Source organism: Parasteatoda tepidariorum, chromosome 3 (assembly GCF_982258835.1).
Source record: "Parasteatoda tepidariorum strain Cologne lab strain chromosome 3, Ptep-v5.0, whole genome shotgun sequence".
Classification (NCBI taxonomy): Eukaryota; Metazoa; Arthropoda; class Arachnida; order Araneae; family Theridiidae; genus Parasteatoda; species Parasteatoda tepidariorum.
In genome coordinates this window covers 73,669,985-73,695,314 of record NC_141757.1, presented here as the reverse complement: position 1 = coordinate 73,695,314, position 25,330 = coordinate 73,669,985, and the positions used below count along the sequence as shown (strand labels likewise).

General features: G+C 27.1%; 1 protein-coding gene across 4 annotated transcripts; it reads left to right on the top strand.

Annotated features, from left to right (window-relative positions):
- LOC107450214 (cyclin-dependent kinase 8) lies at positions 1 to 25,330 on the top strand. 4 transcript variants are annotated; one of them, XM_087159588.1, is made up of 15 exons: positions 1 to 331; positions 1,994 to 2,156; positions 3,821 to 3,896; positions 4,558 to 4,668; positions 7,232 to 7,372; positions 7,800 to 7,857; positions 8,961 to 9,092; positions 10,840 to 10,983; positions 12,131 to 12,200; positions 14,634 to 14,706; positions 16,663 to 16,760; positions 17,546 to 17,630; positions 18,881 to 18,925; positions 22,886 to 22,999; positions 25,080 to 25,330. In XM_087159588.1, exons 2-15 carry the CDS (start codon positions 2,008 to 2,010, stop codon positions 25,185 to 25,187), a joined length of 1,404 nt encoding a protein of 467 aa, XP_087015714.1. In that variant the 5' UTR covers positions 1 to 331; positions 1,994 to 2,007; the 3' UTR covers positions 25,188 to 25,330. The 4 variants fall into 4 exon arrangements, with proteins under 4 accessions (XP_087015714.1, XP_087015715.1, XP_087015717.1 ...); XM_087159589.1 differs by having other exon boundaries at positions 52 to 331; positions 1,994 to 2,135; XM_087159591.1 differs by lacking the exon at positions 18,881 to 18,925 and having other exon boundaries at positions 56 to 331; positions 1,994 to 2,135.

Genomic DNA, 25,330 nt, shown 5'->3' with positions numbered 1-25,330 from the left:
AGTGTAAGTGAGCCTTTGTCTTATTGCTTGTACGAATGTTCAGAAAATATCTGGCAACATAAGCCGAACGTCAAAAACAGAACGATAAATGCGGTGTGAAAGCCGCTGAGTTTCGATGTTTCAATATTTATTTAACTTAATTTAACGTGTCATGTTTCTTACAGTTTAATTTTTTTTACTAATTTTGCTTCTTGTGTTGGTTTTCATATTAAATTTTAACTGGTTAGGTGAAAAAATTGAATTTTCAAGATGTTTGCATAAGTTGACATTATATTCGTCGTCTGTTTGAAAATTTATATTTTGATAGGGCTTAAAATTACTTGTTTTGTTGGTAATTGTAAATTATTTTTTTCAAAAGAAAACTTCATAGTTTTTATTTAATGTTAATTATGTGGTATTTTTACGAAACTCTAAACAAACAATAATTACGTTTATTATATAAAGAGATGTTCTTATCACTGCCTGATTGTTTCGTTAAAAAATATTTAGTCCATGGCCTTGCGTGGGAGTGGCTATGATTTTTACCTTATGAATTTTTTCCATTATGTAATGTCTTATAGTTCCTAGTACTATTAGTTGTCTGGTTGTTGCCGAATCTTAGCAATTTTTTTTGCTCAGATGCACATATGGATATCTGCTCTTATATGCCTCTTATTCATGCTCTATATATCTTCTTCAGATAAGCTAGTGTGAAGTTGTTTTTATTAATATTAAAAATGTGTTTTATGGATTTTTGTCTAAGCAAATAGTTTTATAATATTGCTTTAATTTTATTTTTCATTCTAACTGAATACCTTTGTAAGAACAAGTATCCAAGTACTGATATTCAAGTGGTGTAGTCCGTTAAGGTGGTTGTCTCACTGTTAGAGTAGAGCTAGGGCTACTGTGCTTGATCCACACAACAGCTGTAATTTGCTTGATAAATTTATTGTGTTTAAAAGTCATATCTTGTTTACATGGAGTGGAAGCTTGATATGAGGATACTAAGTCATGTTGTCTTAACAGATAAAAATTATGTGTTTTTCTGATCATAGTCATTAAAAAAATTGAACCTTGAAGACAAGGCTAAGTATTTAACCTTGGTTGGGTGTTATGTGTATTGTATCATTCTATTAGAACATGGTTCATGTACGCAACATACGCAACTCTTTTTAAGTCTAAATTTGAAATTTTGATTTCTATTCTTGTTTGATGTATAGTTATTATATTTGAGAAAATAAAATCTTTGGTGTAATTGTGATTTTTTTAAAAAAAATCACAGCAAAACATAAAACTATTTAAATTAAAGTAAGGATTGTTGGATAATTAAACATTTATTTTGAAATTGTGTTGTATATGTTATGATTTGCTACTAAAAGAGAACTTTAAAAGTGTCACAATTAATAAGAATCTGTGATAAAAGATATTCAATTTCTATTAGCTCTATTTCTTCTCCTTCATTATCTTGTCATTGAAAGGCCTGTTCTAAAAAGTGGAATATCGGCCAAGTGTTAATTTCTAAAGAAAAAATGAACCCAATAGATAAGTTAATAGTTTGTATATTCATTCTCAGACATTTCAGTACGTTGAAATGATCTGAATCGAAGAAACAAAAAACTATTAAGGAGTTATTTTTGTGAGTAGTTAAGCAAGGGTACATAACCATTTTTAGATAGTTGTAATCCAGCATATATAAATCATTATTTAGTTATACATATAGGAATGAAGAATAATCTTAAAAATTGATTATGATTATATTTAAAAGTAATGTGAATTATTATATATGTATAATTTATTATTTTACTTGTCAGAATGAAATTTTTTTTATGTAAATAGATCTAATCAGTTTTAATCTAAATAGATCTAATCAGTTTTAATCTAAATAGATCTAATCAGTTCTAATCTAAATAGATCTAATCGTTCCGAAATGTAAAGTTTCATGAAAAATTTAACATGTAGAGAAACTAATAATTTTTAATGTAATCATTGTAAAAAATTTTTTTTTTCTTAACAGTGTTCCGAAATTAAATGGATTTTGACTTTAAAGTGAGAACATCTAATGAACGAGCTAAAGTTGAAGATTTGTTTGAATATGAAGGCTGTAAAGTTGGAAGAGGAACTTATGGTCATGTCTATAAAGCAAGAAGAAAAGATGGGTTAGCATATAATAATAAAAAGTATTATTATTCTACATATTTGCTATTTTTTTTAAGATTAAGATTAGTTACAAATAAATCTTTTTCAGGGATAAGAAAAATACAAACCTCATAAATAAATTTTCTGTTAACTATAACCAGAGTAAAAATGAAAAACCTGCAAACACAAGATCTCAATTAAAAAAACATTTTAGAGTAAAGTCTTTTCTTAATTTCTCATAAATACGGATCTCAATCTTTAATTTTAAAATCTCATGAATACGAATCTGAATTTTTGATCTTAAAATCTGCATAGATACGAATCTCGACATTTAATGTTAAAATCGCTTTAATATGCTATGTTTGATTTTGACATCGCATGAATGCGAATCTCAATGTTTGCTTTTAGTATCACGTGAATACAAATCCCGATGTTTCATTTTAAAAACGTACAATTTCAAATTTCAGTGTATTTATGAGTGGAGTTCATCACTTGAACTCCTCTCATAAGTGGTTTTTACATTGTATGAATACAAGACGTGGTATTAAATTGTGTGAATAGAAAACTCTATATTAAATCACGTTAACAAAAGTAGGAAAAAGTATAAAAACTATTTTTTTTTTCCTTAAGAATTTGAAAAAGATAAACTTTCTTTGAAGAGGCAAATTATTTTTTTCTTTGTTTAGTTATAATAAAAACTTTCCAAGAAGGGCATTCATGTAAATCATGGGGGTCTGACTATAGAGATTAAACAAGTTTTTTTTAAAAAATCATTTGTAACTAAATTGTATTTTTTGCCTGCTTAAAAATCACACCATCGTATGCTAACCAAGCATTCACTTTAAGGTTCTTTACCGTACTTAGTTGCAAAAATATGTTTCTGACACGTATGTTAAATAACTTGTTATGAAAAATTTATTATCAGTATCCTATCGTTTGTTACGTTTACTGGTAAAAAGCCATTTTCAAGTTCTTTTTCTTATTGTTGGATTCAAATTTGATTTTTTTCATGAAGCTCAAATGAAATTTTTTTAAGTACCAAGGACCTTATTTTAAAAAAAACTGCTGTAAAGTACTTATTAAGATTGGGATATTTCATCATTTTAGAGTAAAGTGTTTCTTGTGTATCTTTTATTTTTCAGAAATATTAATCAGGGATATAAATAAAAAAAATTGAGTGGCTAGTTCAAAAATTTTATTAGGCCATATGTATTTCCACTTGTTTGTTTACATATCTCTTAAAATATCTTTTTTTTTTTTTTTAAAAAAAGTTTATAAAGGGAATTTAAAGGAAAAATATTAATACAGAGAACAACATCCTAGACTTTCATGCCAGACAATTTAAATTGAAATATTTTTACTAGTCTCTGTTAATTTTTTTGTTGTTGTTCTACAAAACATTATTACTACAAAAGGTGTTTATTTTTAAAAAAATGCTGTCTAGTAAACAGTGAACTGTTGCCATTATGAATTTTTAAACTTGGTAAGAATAAATATTTTTGTTTCCTTAACAGAATGTAGCAAATCATGCTTTCTGTCTTCCCTTTTTCAGGTCATCAGTCATCTTTAGGATGAAAGACATCAGTCATCCTAAAGATGACTGATTTCTTTTTGTAATAAAAAAATTTGTATTTATAAAAATTCTTATTTAGCTGAAATTTTGTTCTAAATTATTATGTAAAATTCTATAAAATATTTATTTAAGGTCTGATCCGAAAGATTATGCATTAAAGCAGATTGAAGGCACTGGAATATCCATGTCTGCATGCCGTGAAATAGCTGTAAGGAAACATTTTCTGAAATTTTATTTGTTATGACTTGATTTATTTAGAATATCATTAGTATTTGTGAATGTTTTATGTTTTTCATTACTCCTGTTAATGCATTAATTTGTGGGTGATTGGTAATATAAATTTTTTTTAGGTAAAAAAGGGAAATATCAGAAATTGAATTATGATTAAACTAAAATTTTATGTATTTTTAATTTAAACTTTTTAGTGTTTATTCCCTTGACATATAAGATGTTAGTTTAGCATGCTAATGTTATACTTGTTAGTTATTGAAAATTTTATATTAAAACTATAGAATGTATCAAATTAAATAAAAAAAAAGTTTCAAGAATTAAGAGGCAAATTACTTTATAAGCTAAACTAAAAATATATCTTATTTATAATTTATGTTTAAGCTCATCTTAAACCCATTACAAGTGAGGCTAAATGTGTAAAAATGTATTATTTGTTCAAATAAAAGCCAGAATCATAATTTAAACTAATTTTTAAAAATGTCCTATGTTTCCCGTATTAATACTTGTATTAAAATACTCATCCCAACAAGTAATATGTACACTTCATGGCCAGTTATTCTAATTAATTCTCATAAGTTTTTAGTATGTTTGAATTTTGTTCAATCTATTTTTTAAATGTTTATTTGTTTTCTTTACAGCTTCTTAGAGAACTAAAGCATCCTAATGTGATAATTCTTCAAAGGGTGTTTCTATCTCACACTGATAGAAAAGTCTTTTTATTGTTCGATTATGCAGAACATGATTTATGGGTATAATTTTTTTTTTTATATAAATATATGTGCATGTTCGTACGAAGTAAATTTTCTGCCCAGAATTAATTGTAATTAATTTTTAATATGATTGATTTTCAGATTTATTAAGCTTTATTCTCATTTATTTTTTCTCATAAGTGACTGGTAGATACAGTTTATATAAAAAAAAATTTTTAAACCTTGTAACTAATCTAATGGTCATTTTTTTCACACATTCAATGCAAGCATATCTTAAATATGCTAAGTTAAATCAGACTCAAAAACATTCAAATTTGGTCCTCTCGATGTTAAATTTTTCTACTATGTGCATTTCATCATATCTCTGAGACTATTTACATGAATCAAAAAGTTTTTTTGCGCAATTATAAAGCTCTTCATTCCAAGTATGTATTTTGAAAACAGCTAATTTGCAAAATTAATTATTAATTTTATAGTTTTAAATATTGAAAACTAATCTTTTAACAATTATTTGATTTTTTAATCCTAAGGAAATTTTACTTATAAGCTTTAATATTTCTTCTTATTATTTCTTTGAGTGCATAATCTTGATTGTTGCAATTCTAAAATGACAAAATCTAAATTCGTATTACATTATTTAAATAGTTAAAAAAAAAAAAATTAAATGTGAAACTTTTTTAAATTTCATTCCTCAAAGTTATTTGCTAATTTCTTATAAATTTTGTACTATATATTTTTTTTAAAATTTTGCTTAAGGGTATCTAACATTTCCAACATAAAATGTTTCTGATTATTTTTAAAATAACTTCTTGAATTTTTTTCATGGAATTCATTTTTGATAACAGCTTTATAATAGTGTGCACAAAGTAAAACTTACATTAAGGGATTAAAATTTTCAATTATTCTTTTGACCCAACAAGACCTAGCCTAGCCTTTTGCCCTAAGCATCTGGACCATATTTTTTGTAATGGGCTTACTTCCATATTTTGTATTAATAAATTATGAATCTGTCTAAAAAATTTATGTTTAATGCATTTCAAAGTGCATTTTCAACTGATTTAGTAATTGAAATATTGATGTACACTAATTAGCATATTTAAAGGCATGTTTCTTGGAGTTTTAAGATTGCACCTTAAAAAATTCTATTTTTAGATCAAAAGCTCTTAGGTTATAAAGTTTTTTAATGTATATCTTGTATTTTTGTAAATTCAACATCTTTATTGCTTGAATCAAACAGAAATTTCTTAGCTTTCTAATATATATTTGAGTATAAATAAAGGTAAATTATAAAGATAAACCTTTATGTATTAATATGGATATTAATACCCTTTAGAAGTACAATTCACTTATGAACAACATGAAGAAATAACTTTGTTAGAAATTGATATTACTTTTATGAAATTTTTTTCAATTGTATGTCAATAGAATTTAAGTTTATAATTTTATAGTATTTGCTCTTAAGAAAAGTTTTAATTTAAGGTATGAACAATGCATTAAAATTTTCTGGCAGTTACACTTTGACCCACATTAGTAGTTACACACATTAGTTAGTGAAATTCAATATAAAAGTTAAGTATCACTGCAACAGCTCGCTGTGAGTAAGGGGTTTCGTAGAGGTTAAGGATCCACAATTTCGAGACAAACTGCGTCCTTCTAATAATGTAATTGACATTACATACAGGATGCCTATGCGTCCCACATGAGCCCAGGCGAGCTGAAGCTAGTAGAGCTTCAAGGATTGTCCTTTGCAATAACAATTTAGTGCCTTTAACCATTGAGCCTTTGTGGCTCAAAATGCAATGTAGGATACTTAAGTGTCATTCTAACTCTTACTGTTTACGTTGTTTCAAATAATATGCAAACTTTTATTTCTTGCTTGAAAACTTTTTCTGACGAAATTGTTTTACATATTCTGTCGTTCTTTAGCTGTTTTCTGCCTGGAAATTGAGTTAAGGACTCTTTTTCTTTCTCGTTTCAAGAATAATTTTTAAACATAATTTGACACTTTTTTTTTGCACTATTGGAATGTTTTTTGTATAGTTATTTGAATGTTCTTCAAATAGTTTTTTCTTATAATCTTTGAACTGTTTCCTTTTGACTTACCACTTAGAAAAAGTTTTATCAATTGCTGTTTAACTTCGAGACTTCATTTGCCTGTTCTTGAATTTTGATAAATCTAGCAGCTAAAATCAGTCTTTCACTTGCTCGTAGTAGGTTGTGTTTTTTAAACACTTATAGAGAATTTTTTTCTACAAATTTCAGCTGTCAAATAACTTATTTGTTTTGGAAGGTAAAGGTACTTTCATTAACATGCTTAAAATCATTGAAGAAAATGTCTTAAAAATTTTCTTAATATGAAATATAGCTGCATCTGAAATTGCAATGAAAGATATTTTCTAAATATTCAAAAATGATGTATTTTTCTTTCAGCATATCATAAAATTTCACAGAGCTGCTCTGAAGTTGCAATGAAAGATATTTTCTAAATATTCAAAAATGATATATTTTTCTTTCAGCATATCATAAAATTTCACAGAGCTGCTCTGAAGTTGCAATGAAAGATATTTTCTAAATATTCAAAAATGATGTATTTTTCTTTCAGCATATCATAAAATTTCACAGAGCTGCCAAAGCAAATAAAAAGCCTGTAATGGTGCCAAAAGGAATGGTTAAGTCTCTATTATATCAAATTTTAGATGGAATTCATTATTTACATTCCAACTGGGTCTTACATAGGGATCTAGTAAGTATAATTTATTTTCTTTCATTTTGAATATTTGCTTGTTTTCATCTATGTTTTGAACTTTGTTTAACATCTATGTTTTGAACTTTTTCATAAACAGTTAGATTGATTTTAATCATGTACTAAGTAGGCTTTAATAATCATTTAATATTAGTAAAAAATTTTAATTTCAGTATTCATTTTTTCAACACACATTGTTTCTTTCTTAAATGATTTTTCTAGAAAGTGTTTAAATCCTGGTTTAATCAATTTTAAATATGATTTATTGTATTATAAAATTATGTATTTATAGTTCATAATTTTGATATTAATTTGCCTCTTTTATTTTACATTTAGTTTTCTTATTATTAAGAGCAGTTTATTTTGCACTATTTATTAAAATTTTGCTTTATAATAAAAATAATTTAATGTTTTTCTTCTCTTTTAGAAACCTGCGAATATTCTAGTTATGGGTGAAGGTCCCGAGCGTGGTAGAGTAAAAATAGGTGATTCAAAAATATTTCATTCAAAATATACCCTTTTGTAATAGAAACTTTGTAATAGAGTAATAAAATTATCTTATATCTTATGATGTTTATGTCGCATTGCTATCATTTCTATATAAATATTATTTTAATAAATTCTAAGTATTAGTGGAGTTTTTAAGTTGCTTCTATAGCTTGAAGCAATAATATGCATTTATTATTGATTTGTTTAATTATAAGTTATGTATAATTGTGAAATAAAGTTATGTTGTAGCTAAAAAGTGCTTCACACTTCGCACAATCCCTATATAAAGCTTTTCCATAGTACACCTTTTTCCATAGTTGTAAAACAATCTGGTTACAGACTCAAAGACCCTTGCCAGCACTTATGAACATCTCTCAAACACTTTTTGCCTTGGTAATGATCAAGGTCATCTCTTCCAACATCACACACATGCTTAATGATGATAAAAACTGAGCACATTAGCAGCTGAACAAAACTGTTGCAGGAACAAAAATTGATGTGCTAAAGATCATACTGCATCTATGTCTTCTAGAGACTTGTAGGACATTGCCTTACAGTTTGGTGTAGAGTTGGTGCATCAATCTCTTCAATGAGGGATGCCAAAGTGTGGCAGGTATGAGTCAGCCAAGGCTTTCTACACTGTTAGTGAAGAACAAATTGATCTATCATGTTGAGAAGTGTTATACAATCAATTGTAGTCCTTGGAGTTGAGCCTTTTAACTTTAACTTATTTCTAAGTTAGAGGAATCACTTAACGTTTCCTTCAAAGTTTTTTCTGACTTTTGGTCGCTATATTCAAACTGTCAACAGAAGAGACATTGCTGTAGGTATTTTACAACTTTCATATCACTGGCAACAAGTTATACTTAATGCTAGTGACTACCTTTTATAGACAGTTAAACTTAGTGATTTGTATCTGTTGTAAATAAATAGGTTCCATTAAAGTTCCAATTCTCATATTTAGTATAATACAGAAGGGAAGTCAGTTAAAAGTTGAAATATCATCATTACTTGTGAAAATAACTTTAATCAATTTCTTATTTTAAAACTATAAAACACTTGTATCTTTTTGGTTTAATTAAAATTGTTTTTCTTGTAGCTGACATGGGTTTTGCTAGGTTATTCAATTCGCCTTTAAAGCCCTTAGCTGATCTGGACCCTGTTGTAGTAACATTTTGGTATCGAGCACCTGAATTACTTTTGGGAGCTAGACATTATACTAAAGCTATAGGTTTGTATAGATATTTTATGTTAGTATTTAATAATTCATATCCAAAATGATAAGATTAATTTCTTCAAATTTTTTTTGTTATCAAAACTATTGAAAGATATTAAGAGGAGTTAAAAATTATGAGAATAAATACCATTCTGTGTGTTTTAATGTAATGAATAAAATGTCTGCATTTTCTTTTAATAAACAAAAATATTTAAGATTTTATTGATAATTCTTAAAAATTCTGATAACTAGTTTTTTACAAAACAATATAGTTCTTACTGATAAATTAAAAAGCAAAAATTAAACAAAAAATTTTCTATATGCCAAGGAATCTAAAAACAAGTTGTTAGATATATTAAAAAAAATTGCCTAAATTAACTCCTGAATATAAACTCCTTTGTATTGGTGATGCCTTTGTTTTATTTAAAATATTTAGTAGAAGCAGGAGACATGCTAGTGATTCAAGTGTTATTCATTCTATATTTAATGTTTTGTTTGAAAAAATAATTCATACATTATAATGCAGCGTGATAACCGTTATAAGGATTTCTTAAAAGACCTGTTACTCTTATGACTTGCCAAATTTTACTCTTTCTGAGGATTATTTTTTAAAATGGTAGTAATATCTGAAGCCAATCCAGATTTTCTTATCAGGGTCTTGTTTCTTATAATATTTTGAAATATAGTTTGAACTTTTGTAAAAGACAATATGGATATTTATTAAAACACATGGTATTTCCGACATATATATATATATTTTTCAAAACCATACTTATATAAGACTTAAGTGAACATTTAAATACTGAAATATTAAACAAATTTCTCTGTTTTTGGGCTTCTTGGAAAATTTTTTTTGTTAAGTTGTTTGATGTATTTTAATGTGCTTTTGTTAATAACTCACACAATGATTCTCATTTTCTATGAAAATTGGGTACAATTAAAGAATTTTATTCATATATTCCCTCCCCCCTCAACAATCTGTAATTGTTATTACATTATTTCATAGCAGAATATTTTTCAAAAAAAGTTGAGAAATAAAAATTTAGCTATATAAGGAAAAATAGTGTTCGTTAACTTTTAAGATTAACTACCCATTTTTTTCTTTAAAAAATTAAAACTTTAATATTATATTTAAAGTGATTTTGTATCGTTTTTGTACTTTATTACTGTACATTTGTGTGTGCCTAGATTTTTCAAAATCATGAACTATAATCATGAACTCAAATTATCCATAAAACAAAGTTGTTTAAAGTAGATTAATTTTAAATTGCATTGCATACTTAAAATTCCTGTATTAATATTATCTGTGCATAACTAATGTTTATTTGTTTAATTTAGTAGTAGGCATTATGAATGGTTGTGATCACTAACATAGTGATAATTTTCTTTGATTAAAAATTGTATAATATTTAAAATATTAGCTTAATTGTAGTATGTACTTAAAAAATGTATGGTCTCTGGAATTATTTCTTTCAGTAAGCAGGATGAATGTGTTACTAGTCAATAAGAACTAAACTTATGTATCAGGGTACTACATTTGCATCCCTAGTTTCTACATTACAAACTACATCTTTGGATGCTACATTACAAAGAAACTGCATCCACTTTGTTAAAGATATATCTAGTTTATAAACCATGTTATTCGCAAACAATTCTGGGGGCCACCAACTGATTGTTATTGTGATGCATAATTTTTTCTGTTTATCTAACCAAATATTTATATAGAAAAATGTGTGCACTATGAATCTTGAAATACTTTCAGATATATGGGCTATAGGTTGTATTTTTGCTGAATTATTAACATCCGAACCAATCTTTCACTGCCGACAAGAAGACATCAAAACAAGTAATCCATATCATCATGACCAGTTGGATAGAATATTTAATGTCATGGGTTTCCCTCAAGGTATATTAACAATATTAAAATAGTATTTTTGTATTTAAAAAAATGAAATACTCAATGTATGCCTCATATTCATTGCTTCCAATATATAGTGAAGCCTCCAGGAAAGACTACCTCTACTTACGGCCACTTTTGGGGGGCATATAATTTTTTCTTTGGATTTTATGTTCAGGTTAACCTTTAGGAGAGACCATCAAAACTTCTCCCAGCGATTGGGCAAACCTTTGCATCAAATGCGGAAAGGGACAAATAAGGAAACACAAGAAAATATCAAAATGAAAAAATATTAAGAAAATGAATATATAGTTACAAGTGTATTCAAAATATTTGAATACACTTGTTTCAAGTGTATTCAAAATGCTTGTTTAGAGAGCTCTTTTTAACCATCTCTGAAAGAGAGATCAATAACCTCATGTTGCAGTCAGAGTGCACTAAAGTCTATGCTATCAGTGATTTATTTTTAGAGTTGAAAACTAAATTAGAAAAAAATATTTTAGTAAAGACTAAGCATCTCAAACAAGGAAACCTCTTCTCATTTTTTAAAGCAAAACTAATTTTTATAAAATAAAATTAAATTCAAACTTAAGCAAAGAAAACTTAATTATTTATTTAAAATAATTCTATCCTTTATAATTGGAAAATTTGTTTTTACGTATAATTCTATCAGTAGGGATCTTTTTTATTTGATGCTATATTTTATTCATCAATCCAGCTTTCATGACGCCAACACAAGTTACATTTTTGTACCACAAAAATTACACTGAATAAAATAAAATACTGTTGTGAGAGATTACGTATATTCGATTACAGTTTGTAGTCAATAGAGGTAACCTCTAACAACGACCAACCTCCATTGAGGACCAGTTTACGAAATTACTAAACTCTGGAACAAAAGGTGTTCGCTCCAGAGAGCTTTCACTGTATATTAAAAGTCTTTAACAAAATGAAGTGATTGAAACTTTAGGGTTTGTAAATTTTTAAAACAGAAAAAAATTCAGGTTGTCAAAATTTCAATACTAGTTACCAAGATCAATAAGGTTAAATGTCACATTAAAGATTTTTAATTTTATTTCCACAAGTTATAAAATTTATTTAATAAATTTTTATTCTGTTATTTCTTGACATTTAACAATATGCTTTTACATTCCAGAAAAAGAATGGGAGGATATTAAAAAAATGCCTGAGCACACTACTTTAATGAAGGATTTCAAGCGCTCAAAGTATGCACTGCATTAAATTATAATTTATTTTTTTAATGTAAAGCCGAGTATGTGTAAGATCAAAAATATCTAGTCTTAATACTTAATGAATAATTTAATTTTAGTGTTTTACATTTTATCACAACATTCTTTTTTAAATTGATTAAAAGTATTTCATTTCTTGTTGGGTATTTTTCTAGCAGAATCGACAGGTCTGTATATTTTTATATATTTTAAGTATCAAGTAGTTTAAGTATTTTTTTTTGTTGTAAATTTAAGTATTTATTTAGATGCATAAAAAATTAAGTAGTAAAGTTTATCCTTTTACATTTTGAGATTAAATCTTTTAATTGAAAATAGTTTATAATACAGGTTTTTTGTATCATTCTTTCTGATCTAAAAATTAAACGCTGTGCGTTTTTTTTTTTTTTTGCGAATATCACAGAATTCCTCGTATCCCAAGATCATTGATTTGCGGATTTCCACAATTCAAAAGCTTAGATAATCCGACTAAACTATTTATAATTCCCATTGACGAGACGTTTACATATATGTGTGATTCTTCTGTCAATTTTGCTCTTTTGTTTGGTGGGTTTTTGCCATTTTGAATGTTTGGAATTGTGCCAGAATCTGCTAATATTGTCATTTCGTATTCACACGATTTTAATATCAAACATAGATTTTCACATTTACATGATTTAAAAGTTACACATTGTGATTAGTATTCATACAATTTAAGAATCATACATTGTGATTCTTATTCATGCGAATTAAAAATGCAATATTTTGATTTATATTTATACGCTTTTTAAGCCAAATACCGCGATTCGTATTCACACGTTTTTAAAACCCAATATAACGTTACGTATTCACGTATTTGGAATGTCAAAAATTTATTTTCTTAAAAACAACGCATCACGATTTCTATTCACACAGTCTGAAAATTATACATTGTGATTCCTAATTACGCATTTAAAATACTTCATCGCAATTTGTATTTTCGCGAATTTAAAATACAATATCGTGATTCATATTCACACAATTTTAAAATCTAATATCCCAGATTCTTGTGAGAAGTAAGCTTTTTGAATTTGTTACTATAAAGGTGTGATATTATTCTTTAGTTGGTAATTAAATTATAAATGGTATTTAAAAAAATTATGTTATAAATGAAACATGTTAGGTATATAAATTGGTATCTTGATATCGATTTTTTGAACATAAAATTTTCTGGGTTTTTCACTTCGTGTCTCAATTACCCTTGTAAAACAGACATCATGCATATTTTCATAATCTTGAGTACTTTCTTATCAAACTTTAATATGATTAATCTTATGCTACATAGTCAAAAATAATTTTATTGGAGCTTGCTGATTTTCCAATTTAAATATTAATGGGAAAAATTTTACGGCTATTAGTACTGAAAAAGAGATAGTCTCTTATACCACTAAAAACCTTATTTGAATTGCTTAATTATCCGTCTTCTCCCAGATCACTGACCCATCTTGGATAAGTGACTGTAAGAAGATATTATGTTGATTCAGTTTTCTACTGCAGTCAGAATAAGGGATAAATTTTGTTTCTTTTTGTTTTGAGTATGCATCAGTAATAAGAAGCTTGACTTGGAGCCTTCTGAGGAATAGGGGTTTTCTGTATAAAGGAAATAAGGTAGAAAAGAAATAGGGAAAACTGAGCTATTAATGTCGTCGCCAGTCGAATAGAGAAGAATTTTTTAATAAATACTCTGTTTTGATTTGTGTGCTTAGTTTTTTTTTGTGGGTATGAACTTAAGTTTTAATGATATTTTGAAAGGTGACATAGTGAACCACTGATAAAAATTTTAAATATTGTCATATCTTAATAGTTTTTTTTGTTTCATAAATTTGGAAGTGTTTTTGAAAAATCTGAGCATATTAACAGACCAGTGAAAGAGTGTACTAGCTAGTAGAATCTTTTAGCTATTGGTTTCCTATGCAGTATTTCAGACATCACCATAAGATTTGTTAGACCAGTAACTACATTTTTTACCCATACATTAATATATAGTGAGCAAAGAAGAAGATTTCAACTCAAATAACTTTTATTATAATATTTTATTTTTCAAACTTAATTAACTTTATCTAATTTAGGGAATCTGACTCTGAAACATACTTTCTCCGGAAAAAAACTGTTCCTTTCTTTTCCCAACAGATTTGATTAGTTGACCTTCATATATATATTTGAATATTTATTCATATAGCTGCAGTCTGGTGCTACACACAAATTATGTGGCATAATTCATGTGTAGTACATTAAAAAAAACATAAATATATCCTTTTTGATCACATTTATGTTTGTTCTTAATGTAAAATTCATGAAAATGCATCCTTTTTTAATGCATTATAAATTATGTTGATTATATACTGAAATTAATAAATGAATTTTTGTTCACTTATTAATTATATCTTATTTTAGTTATTCTAATTGTTCATTAACGAAGTACATGGAAAAACATAAAGTCAAACCAGATAGCAAAGCTTTCCTTTTGGTAAGTGTATTTATATTTAATTGAGTATGCAAATATTTGTTTATTTTATCAAAGGAAAATCAAAATCATTTAACTTTATAAATTGCAAAGATATTTTAATAATTACAGATGATATATAATCATTATATAAAGTTTAGGTCTTGTCTACTTATTATGTTATAGATAAAAGTTGATTATTTTTAATTCTTGGATAATTCTATTAAATAATTGTTAGTTTTTTAAGCTTAACTAAGAATAAAAGCAGTTCATTACATATTTAACTGTAAAAATTGTTTTTAAAAAAAATAAGGTAGCGACAGTGAGAAAACCAGGCTGAAGAGGAAGAAGTATATCAATCAGGTTATCAATCTGAAAAAATTATCTGAATGTCTGGGAAATTAATTAATTCCTGAAAAGTCTGGGGAAATGAATTAATCTGAGTGCATGTTGCATTAACCCCTTAACTGCCGCGGGCGTATATGTACATCTCGGCCAGACGATGCGCTAACTGCCGCAGGCGTATATAACGCTTTCATGAAGTACGATGCTTTGCATTGCGCTGCTATAAATAGAACTACGCCCCCGCCTTCTGAATGCAGTAAAATGACCTTGAGAGTGTTTGCCAATGTTTGTCATTGAAAGTGTTTGCAATGAATGTATTACAAATTTCGGGGAAGGGGGAATGGGAAAGGGATGTGTTAGAAAAGTTATATCATAATATTTATTGTTTGTGTGTTTCTATTTGAGTAAGGTCGGGTTTATTCTTCTTTCGTTTTCCCGTGTATATTTTCCTGTGTAGAATCCTGCTATCAGTGCAATGAATGTGATGTTGGTTTATGTGTCCAACCATGTTTCAGGATTTATCATACAACAGCTAAGTTTTAACATATTTTATATAGAATTTTTATTCTTTAATTTAAGTTTGGTATTTTTCCTTTTTCTTCTCATGTGAAAGTAAACTGTTTTTAAATTGCAATGCGTTCATCTCCCCCCCCCACTAAAACACCGCATAACAAAGCGCACTTGAGCGAAAAACGTTGGCACTGGGGAGTGAATCACGTAAATTTTACTTGGCAGGTAAGGGGTTAAAGTCCATATTATTTAAAAAAAATTTAATCTGGTAATAATTTTTTGATTTTGCAAAATTGAAAAAAATTATGCACCAGCTACAAAAATTAGAGAAATTTGATACTAATTGGAAAAAATCAGTCATTATTTTTTTTTCATTCAAAATATTTTTTTTTTAGCATTTATCGCCTCCCTTACTAAGTTTTATAAGAAAATTTGGTATGCTAAAAGTTATAAAACTAAGTTTAAACTGCAAAACTTAGGTAGAATATTCCTCTCATTTACACTATTTCCTAATAACATGAAATTTTTTTAAAGGATCAAAATGCCATTATCTGCCAGCAGATAAAAGTATAATAAATATTGTTTCTTAGAGACTATTTTCTTCTACAGCAAAATAAAAATTCTTTATCTCACATTTGATTTGTTAAGAGCATGTCATTATAAGATGTGCCATTTTTAGTGGGCCAATCAAATCCAATGCTCTGCAACTTCATACAGTTGATTCTTTTTCAAGAACGAATGTTCTTATTTATCAAAATATGTCACCAAGTCTATGATTCCAGTAAAGCTACGAAACTATAACCTTTTTTTTTAGTAATTCTACAATGTATATCGTAAAAGATAGCACAAATTAACATGTCTCCCTGACGTGTATAACTTTTATAAGCTTTTATACTGTTTTGTTAGCATATTTGTATAATTTGATAACAAAATAAAACTGAACTATATGCAGTTGCAGATGATTACCTAAATCCTGTACCACAATGGTTGTTATGAAATTAAGTTGTTGAGTGATGGTGATTTTAGATATGTAAAATAAGGGACAAAATGCTGGTTCTAAAACTTGTTACATTTTAAATTGCTGGGGTTGTTTCTATGATTTTTACTCTTTTTTTTAAAATTTAGCTTCAAAAACTGCTTCTTATGGATCCTACTAAGCGTATCACTTCAGAACTTGCTATGCAGGATAGTTATTTTCAAGAAGATCCTTTACCAACTCAGGAGTGAGTATTTTTATGTCAATATCTGATTTTGATTACATTTTGTGAATTTTTGCAACAGCTTGTAAATCTTTGCAATTAGTTTTTTACCTCACCTATTACTAGATGTTATTAAAATTACAAATTTTGCCTAATTACTTTACAATATTTTACACTGATCAGTAAAAGTACTGTGATCAAGTAGCTATTATCAGGATTCTGAATGCTGAATTGCTTGCCAAAATATATGCTAGTGTTGATTATTTTCAATCAACAATTTCAAACACAGTTTTACAATTATTGCAAAATAATTTTTTATGTTCTAGGGCCAGAAAATTTTTTTTTTACACCCCTAAATTTTGAATCTCAAAATCTATTTAGATATTAAAATTAAGCTTGATTTTTGTAAGTGACATTTGGGATGCCTTTATTCTTTGAATTTTCTCACAATTAAATAACTTTAATTTGCTTTTCGTTGGAGTGATGAATTGTAAAGGTCAAATAAAGTGACTCTGTAAACAATTTTCTTTATATTACATTTGAACATAATGTTTAGAATATGAATGAAATTCAAGTTATAATCAAATATTAGACTGTTATCATTAATTATTTTTCTAACTATTCTTTAACTTTAATTATGATATATTTTAATAATATAATTCATCATAAAATTATCTTGTTTGGACTTGTTATTTACCTGGTAATGTATTAGCAATCTTAAGAGATTTTTTACTGTTTCTAGGTATACAAATTATTTCATTGTATCATTGTATTGTTTTAATAATAAAATTTTTTTATAAAAATTTCAGTGTGTTTTCTGGTTATCATATCCCTTACCCTAAAAGAGAATTTTTAACTGATGATGATCAAGAGGATAAGTCTGATACAAACAAGGTATGTTTTCTTTTTTCAAATCATTTGGTTTATATTTAAATGAGATGCATGATGTATAATAGAATGCTGTTCATTTGAAATTATGGCAACAGAGTTGATTCTATCTTATTCCCATTATTACAGGCAAATTTTATCTAGCAAAATTTATTCTGAAAAATTAATTTTGATACTAGCTTAAAAAATCATTACTTTAAAATTTTGTAAATTTAAAATCTTTATTATTGAACTTAACACATTATTAATAACTTTTTTAAATAATAAAAATGATCAATTCTTACAATAAATGTATAAAAAATAATATAATGATTTATTTCTTATTATGTTTGAGAATTCTAGTTAAAATAGTTCACAATAAAAAATTTATTAAATAATATTTTTAAAAAAATTCTCATATCTACTTATATTCTAAATAAAATTATATTTATTTTAAAACCTGTAAATTTAACATGGTGTTACTTTTAATAACTTATTTAATATGCTACTTTATTGATTGTAGCTTTAATTTACTATTTTTTGTTGCATAAATTAATTTTTTAATTTACTTTAGTTTGGTTTTCTAAAGACTTATGTTCAAAACTGTATTTTAAATATCAATTTTATTTTCTATACGCTTTAAAAAGTACATTTTTAAAATACATGAAATTGGTTCACTTTTGTTTCTAATTTAAGTTTACTTGGTAAAGAATTATTGTATTTATCTCATTTTTTCTGTTGTATTTTTATTTAGCAATACAAATTTTAAATTCACTATACCAATAAATATTTTTTTTCAAAGTATGCAAATTATAATCTAATTTTGTATGCATTTAAAAATAATAATTTAGTATATTTTACACTTTAATGTATATATTTTGTGCATCACTTACTAACAATTTTTCAAGTTTTATCTAATATCTTGTGAAGTTTATAACTTCATCTTATAAGCTCTCATTTTGACTCACCTCGTAAATTTACTTACTTTTCTCACAACTTCTCAATGTAAATTTTGACTTGCAATTTCAAGAATGTTTGTTGTTTGTTCAGAACTTACTCTTAAGTTTCAAACTTTGCCTGAAAATTTCATCACATTCACAACTTCACTTTGAAGACTTTGAATTTTCCCCAACTTTGTGATCTCTTCTTACATCCTCAGTTTTAATTTCACATCGCTTGTGAAACAAAAGTTCCTGATTTGTGGAAATTTTTTATTGTGATTTTCAGCATTTGATATTGATTTTTTAAAATTAAGTTTTTTACCTCGGGATTTTCAGAACTCTGCCTTCCATTTGCGTGGGTCCATGGATAAGATGATGAAGGTTAGATCTTTGCTTTTTACATATTTTGTTCATTTTTTTTTATGTTTTAGTTAATCTCTGTATATTATTTTTTTATGAAGTTGCTTTTATTTTTAATAACTTATTACTCATATTTCAGTTTTTGACTTTTTAGGCCGACCTGGCCGAAAACTACTGGCCAGTAGGCCAGCATTTTTTATGTGAAAAATTGGAGTTAAATTACTTATGTTCAACGTTTTATTAGCTGACAGGGCATAAACAAACAAAACACTCAATGTGACTGGGTTCTCTATTTAAATCTATGCAGTTTTTAGAATGTGTTGCAATTCTTCAGATTTGATCTGGCATGTTCTTTTAAAGCTGGTGAACTGGTGAGCACCAGAACTGCAAAAAAACTGTTATTACTAAATTATGATTTACCATTGAACTTTTTTAACAGGAAAGACGCAGGGAATACTTTCACATTAAAAACAGTATGGTATTGGCTCAGATTTTTTTGTTTTTGTATGTTTAAAACTCCTACATTTTATATTAACTATGCATAATATAAAATTCCTATTGCAAGTATAGTACAGTAGGATGTGTATGTGTCTAAATATTTTATTTTCTATAAAAATGTTTTTTTCTTGTAATCTTATTACAAATCGTTCATATTTTTATATAGTTTCCTGAAAAAATGCAATTAATTAGGATGTTAAATAGCTGATTATACTTATAAGTGAAAGAAATAACAAAAGATATTAGTCTAAGTAAAGCTAGTAAAACAAGTGTTTTGAAAAATAAAATAATTATCTCAGTATATGTTGAATGATTCAAAATGGGAAGAAAAATGTTAGTCCATAATGTTGGTTCATATATCTTTATTTTTAAAAATAGGTGAATCTATTTTTCAAATACTCATTATCTTAGAGAGAAATCGATTACTTCTATTGAACAAAAGTATATGATTTTTAGGATACTGTATTTTTACTCTAGGCTATAATGTCAACATCGGAGTTAGGCAAAATTTTGGGTAAAAAGAATTTGTGTCATGAAGTTGTTAGAAACATGTCGACTTAAGACACTAGTATTTGTTGGACAGTTTGAATTTGAAATGAAGTTAAGGTGAATTGGAAAAAAATTTAATGACTAACTGTGTTATTTTTATTTATGGAGGTGTACATTAATAAATATTTAGTTATTTTATTGAGATAATAATAAAGAAATGGCGAAAAAAACTAGTTTGCTAGACACTGAGATCTTGCTGGATATATATGTAACCCAGAATTTTTTTTGGTGGCAAAGAAATTCAAAAGGCAAAAAAAGTATAAATTACACTAAGAGTTGAATTATAATCAGAACAGTTACAGTATTCAAAATGGGATAGTTAAACTGCAGACATTGCAACTAAGTCTCTGCCATCCTCTTCCAATGATAAATTAGAATTTGAGAAATAATAAGATAATATTGAAAAGCCTAAGACAAAGCAAATGAAAATAAAGAAACAATAGCCCTTAGAAATAAAAATGAAAAATTTAAAACAAAATTTCTACATAACCCTTAAAGAATTAAAGAAATATTGCTCTTGCTAGACCCTCTTTTAGAACTTATACAAATAAATCTATTCTGAAAAGATAAAAGAAGTAGCCATTACAGTAAAAGCTCTTTTTCGTACTCAAGTTAATGTGTAAAGACTATTCTCAGCTCTGAAGTTCATCGAAGATCTTGCCGAAGCTATACTGTTTCTTAGAAATTACTAATGTCAGTTTTTCCATTTCATAGTAAATGCTAATTATTAATCTGCTATGCTTTCAATTTTTTCTTCTGTAGCATCTATTACTTTCATAATAGAAAAAAAGAAGCCATAATACATGTTTATTTGTTCACATATATATATATATGAGATGCTCAAATTCTTTTAGTTCAAAATTCCAGGAGTCTGAGTTGATCATTTTCCCTACTGACTCCACAGCCCTGCTTTTACTATATTGATATGAAATTATCACCTCTAGGGGGTGGAAAGAAAACTTTCTATACAAGTTAAAAGTGCAAAAAGGTGCCTATTGTGTCCTACTTTATTAATGAGAATGTTTAATTAATAACCTTTTACAACTCTACTTTTTTTTCACATTTGCAATCTGGATGTGATCAACACTGCCACATAAAATATAGAATATTTTTTAAGAAATATATATTCTTGGCAAATAATAGTTTCTTTATCTGTATATGAACATAATTTTTCTGCTTGTTAAAAGTTATACTTTTTCTGAGCCTAAGAAAATTTGAGATCTCCTTATATTAATTCATGGTCACATTATATTTACTTAAAAATTACATTAACACAACTCCAGGGCATTAATTTATGTTTGATTATGGTGTACAATTATTAGAACTTCTATCATAGCTAAAAACTGTCTACATATTAATTTTCTCAAATAATTTTTCTTTATTGCATTTACACTTGCATGAGCAAAATATTGCAAGACGGAAATTTCATATTTGTATTTTTTGTCTGTGGTATGTGGTAAATATCGCTGATCTGATGGAATTGTCATCTGACAAAATGTGGAACAATTTTTGTCTGACGTAATATTGTGGTGCAAAATTTAATGCCAACAAAATCACATACAGATAAAACATCACTGGTATAAAATTTATTATTTTTGTACTTCTTGCATATGAGTTTAAAAGAGAACTAGGTTATCAATAATCAGAGGTTAGTTGCATACCGATTTCAGCATAACTTTTTATTTTTTAGAATGCATTGTTAAATATATTGTATATTTTTAATCCATTTTATCCATAAAATAACTCTTTCTAGCCTGTATTTATAATTGATACATTGTCATTTGTTAATTAAGGAATAACAAATAATAAAGGAAAGGCAAAATCTATTTCTTTTTCTCAACTTAAAAAATTTATAAAGCTAATTTATTCAAAGTCACTAAAATGTAATTTTTAACCTCAATTTCACGAACCTTGGTTTTCTTATTCTATTGTTAACGTTATGTGTTTGTACTACATTTTTTAACCTCAACATTTACAAAGGTGCTTCAATATAGTTCAGAAGCAAATGTTTGCTTTATGAGCTTGCTTATTTGTACATTACGTAGCTTAACACTAGAGATTGGCAGACTTGTGTGGCTCTTTTCGTTTTTTTTTTGTTATTAAGGAATTCCAAAAATACTTACCTTCAGTGTAATTTTTTAACTTTTCATAATGACTCTAAGTGCTTACTTAATCATTTAGATTTGTGCCTCATAGAAGTGTAAATATTGACATTTATTTCTAGAATTGTGGCAAAGGCCAGTCAGTATTTTGCTATATTAAGAATAAATGTCTTGCTTTTCTTAATCACTTTATAATATTAAATTATAGTTTTATAAATTATAAAGAGCTCCATGCTCCTGGCATGTCATCAAAAAATGCAGCTTAAACAATAAAACCAGCAGGAAAATATGTGAACAAATATAATAATTCCAAAAAAAGAGAATTAAATACAAGGTAGTAAAAAGAAATCATACTTGTATGCATGCCATATTATCTTTTATAAAGAATAGAAACTCAATTACTAAGTTTTAGTATTATTGAGAAAGTCATAATGCTCCATCAAATCAGTCATATTTGTTAACCAAATAGAAAAAAAAAATCCCATCCAATTCTAATGATCAAGCTTCTACTATACCTTAAAAAAATTTTTTTTTATTATATTTTTAGATTTAAGATAAGAATTTGATATCTACATGCAAAAATCCAAGGACTATATAAAAATTTTTGAAATGGGTATTCAAAAATTTTGTCTTTCTGAGTATGCAAAAAGTTTTTTTAGTGTTAACCTCTTTTTAAAAGTTTTTTTTTTTATTTTTGTATAACATATTTTACTTAAGTATGGCAAACTCTTTTCTACTATTTGTTGAAATTTTTTTAACTTACAGTTTTAAAGTAACTACTCAGATTTAGTGTTTGTTTTTGGTTTCTTGTAATTTTTTCTTATATTTATAGACTAATGCAAATAATAATCAGGGTAATCAAGATAATAACAATCATGGTCCAAGTGCAAAACGAGTGAGAATGGCTCCTCCTCCACCAACTACTACTTCAGCTGCATCATCACAGGTATGAATGAATTACTGGCTTTTTATCCCTTATTAATAACTGCCTTCATTTAAAATTGAATTTTTAATACTTAGTTATTTAACCTTTTTGCTTGAAAGTTATAACATTTATTTCTATTAATCTTTTTAACATTGTTAAATACTGTAAAAAAATTTAAAAAAATTGTAAATTGCTATGAAACTTTAGATTTGCTGAAGAATATTTCCAAAATGTAGCCTTTTTTTTATGCAATATATTGTGCATGAAGTAATATGAAATGAGAATATTTGGTTTGCATTTATTAATTTTAAAGAGGGAAAAATGAGTATCTGTCAAGAAAATCAATGATTCTTAAATATTTTTTTTTTTGAAATTATAATGTAAATTGAAATTATACTTGTATAAAGGAGGGAATAAATGCCTCATTAAGAGTCCAAAAAAAAACTTTTTTCTTAAAAAACTTGCACTTTAAAATGTTATTAACCACAGTTGATAGAGCCGTTGTGGCTCAAGGGATGGAGTACTCGCCTCCCAATGATGTGACTGATTCGAATCCCAGTGATGTCTGCTTGATATTCTGCTCCCGGCTCGCACTAACCACAGTGCTCATGTAAAATGTCCACTGTGGTAGATGGATCATGGGTAGGGCTGCAAGAGCCGACATTCGCAGGAAATTGTGGAAATTACGCAGATTCTAAGCACAAAAAATTTTACTATATAAATTATGTAAAAGACAAATTGCGTAAATAATTAAACAAAATCGAAAAAAAAACGCAACAAAAGTATTTCTTTTCATTTCAGGCAATATGAATATTATTATTTAATTAAACAGAATTTTGGTACAAAGCATTGTACATAGTTAGATTATTCTCATTTATGCTTCGTCTTTCATCACTTAATACATTGTTATAATTTGCAAACGATCTTTCTGCATCCACGCTGTTTGTAGGCACCGACAAACATCGAATTACCACTTTGGCCAATTTTGGATAGCTTTCAGTCTTTGATTTACAAAACTGGATAAATTTCCCTTCATCAACTCAGGGGTCTGTCCAGGCCGAATTTACTACCGTTTAGCGGTACCTTCACAAATTCAACTTTAGGAAAAACGGTAGTTTCACAAATTCAATTTTAGGAAAAACGGTAGCTTCACAAAATACTTTTTCTTAAAATTTCATTTTTGCATCCCTTAAGAAACGGTAAATCCATATTTTTGTGTTGATTTTTTAATATAATTTTTAATTTTTCACAAATTATGTCTAAATTTTCACAAAATAGGTACCTCTCAGAAAAACCTAGACAGACCCCTGATCAACGTGCAAATCCTTAACCTTTGCTTTGTAAGAATTGAATACACAATTCTTCGTCATCCTCGAACATCGGGATATGTTTAAAGTGGGATATGTTGAAGAATTGTCCTCATTCATAACACTTAAATATTTATATTGTCTGGGATCAAAAACTCGGCATGCTTTAAAAAAGCTTCAGGCTGGCTGTCAAAATCTCTGTTTATCGCTGCTGCATTAAGAAAAATAATTAAAAAAATTTTCTTGACAAAGTCTTAGATCATTTTTGGATTTTAAGTACTCATTTAATTAACTTTCGAATACCTTCAAGAAATTAGACATTTTATTGTAAATAATGTGTGAACTAATTCTTTGTTTTTCAAATAAGGTCAATTTATTCCAAATTAATGGTGCATATGTTTCAATTTCTTTTTAAATCTGTATTCAAATCTGAATCATGACATTCTTCACAAATTGTGCTTAAAACTGAACTACTACTATTTTCTTTCTCCTTATCAAAGCACTCAGCATACATATCCAAATAATTTACATGGAATAAACAAGATTCCAACCAGCTATTCAATCTAGTTTGTACAGGAACCAGTAGTAAAGCAGTTTTTTTTTTTTTTTTTTTTTTTTTTTTTTGTGCCCCTTTCCATCAAAAATGCTTGAAAGCGACCTTAACGTGTAGGGCACTAATACATTGTAGGTGGTTAGAAGTTGAAAAATCATTCTGTAGTTCAAGATTAATCTCATTTTTTTGATATTTATATTCTTGATTTGTAAATTCTAATATGTTTCCTATTCTTTTTCAGTCCCATATGGGCGGTGGTGTTCAACAATCCCAGTCATCTATGAACTATAATTCGGGAGCTGGGAATCCTCAACAAAGTGGAGCTGGTGGATTTCCTCAACATTTCTAGACAATTTATTCTTATGATAATGATAGTATAACTTAGGACTAATGAAATTAAATCATGCATTTTGTAACTTTATTACACAGTCATATCTCATATTTGTACTGATTCACTAGGCATTTAAATAAATGTGTAAATTATTTTTCAAA

Coding starts and splice junctions, on each gene's coding strand:
- LOC107450214 (XM_087159588.1), top strand. CDS start 2,008: ATGGATTTTGACTTTAAAGTGAGAACATCTAATGAACGAGCTAAAGTT. Junction 16,761..17,545: donor GATCCTTTACCAACTCAGGA/GTGAGTATTTTT, acceptor TAAAAATTTCAG/TGTGTTTTCTGGTTATCATA. Junction 18,926..22,885: donor CCATGGATAAGATGATGAAG/GTTAGATCTTTG, acceptor TTATATTTATAG/ACTAATGCAAATAATAATCA.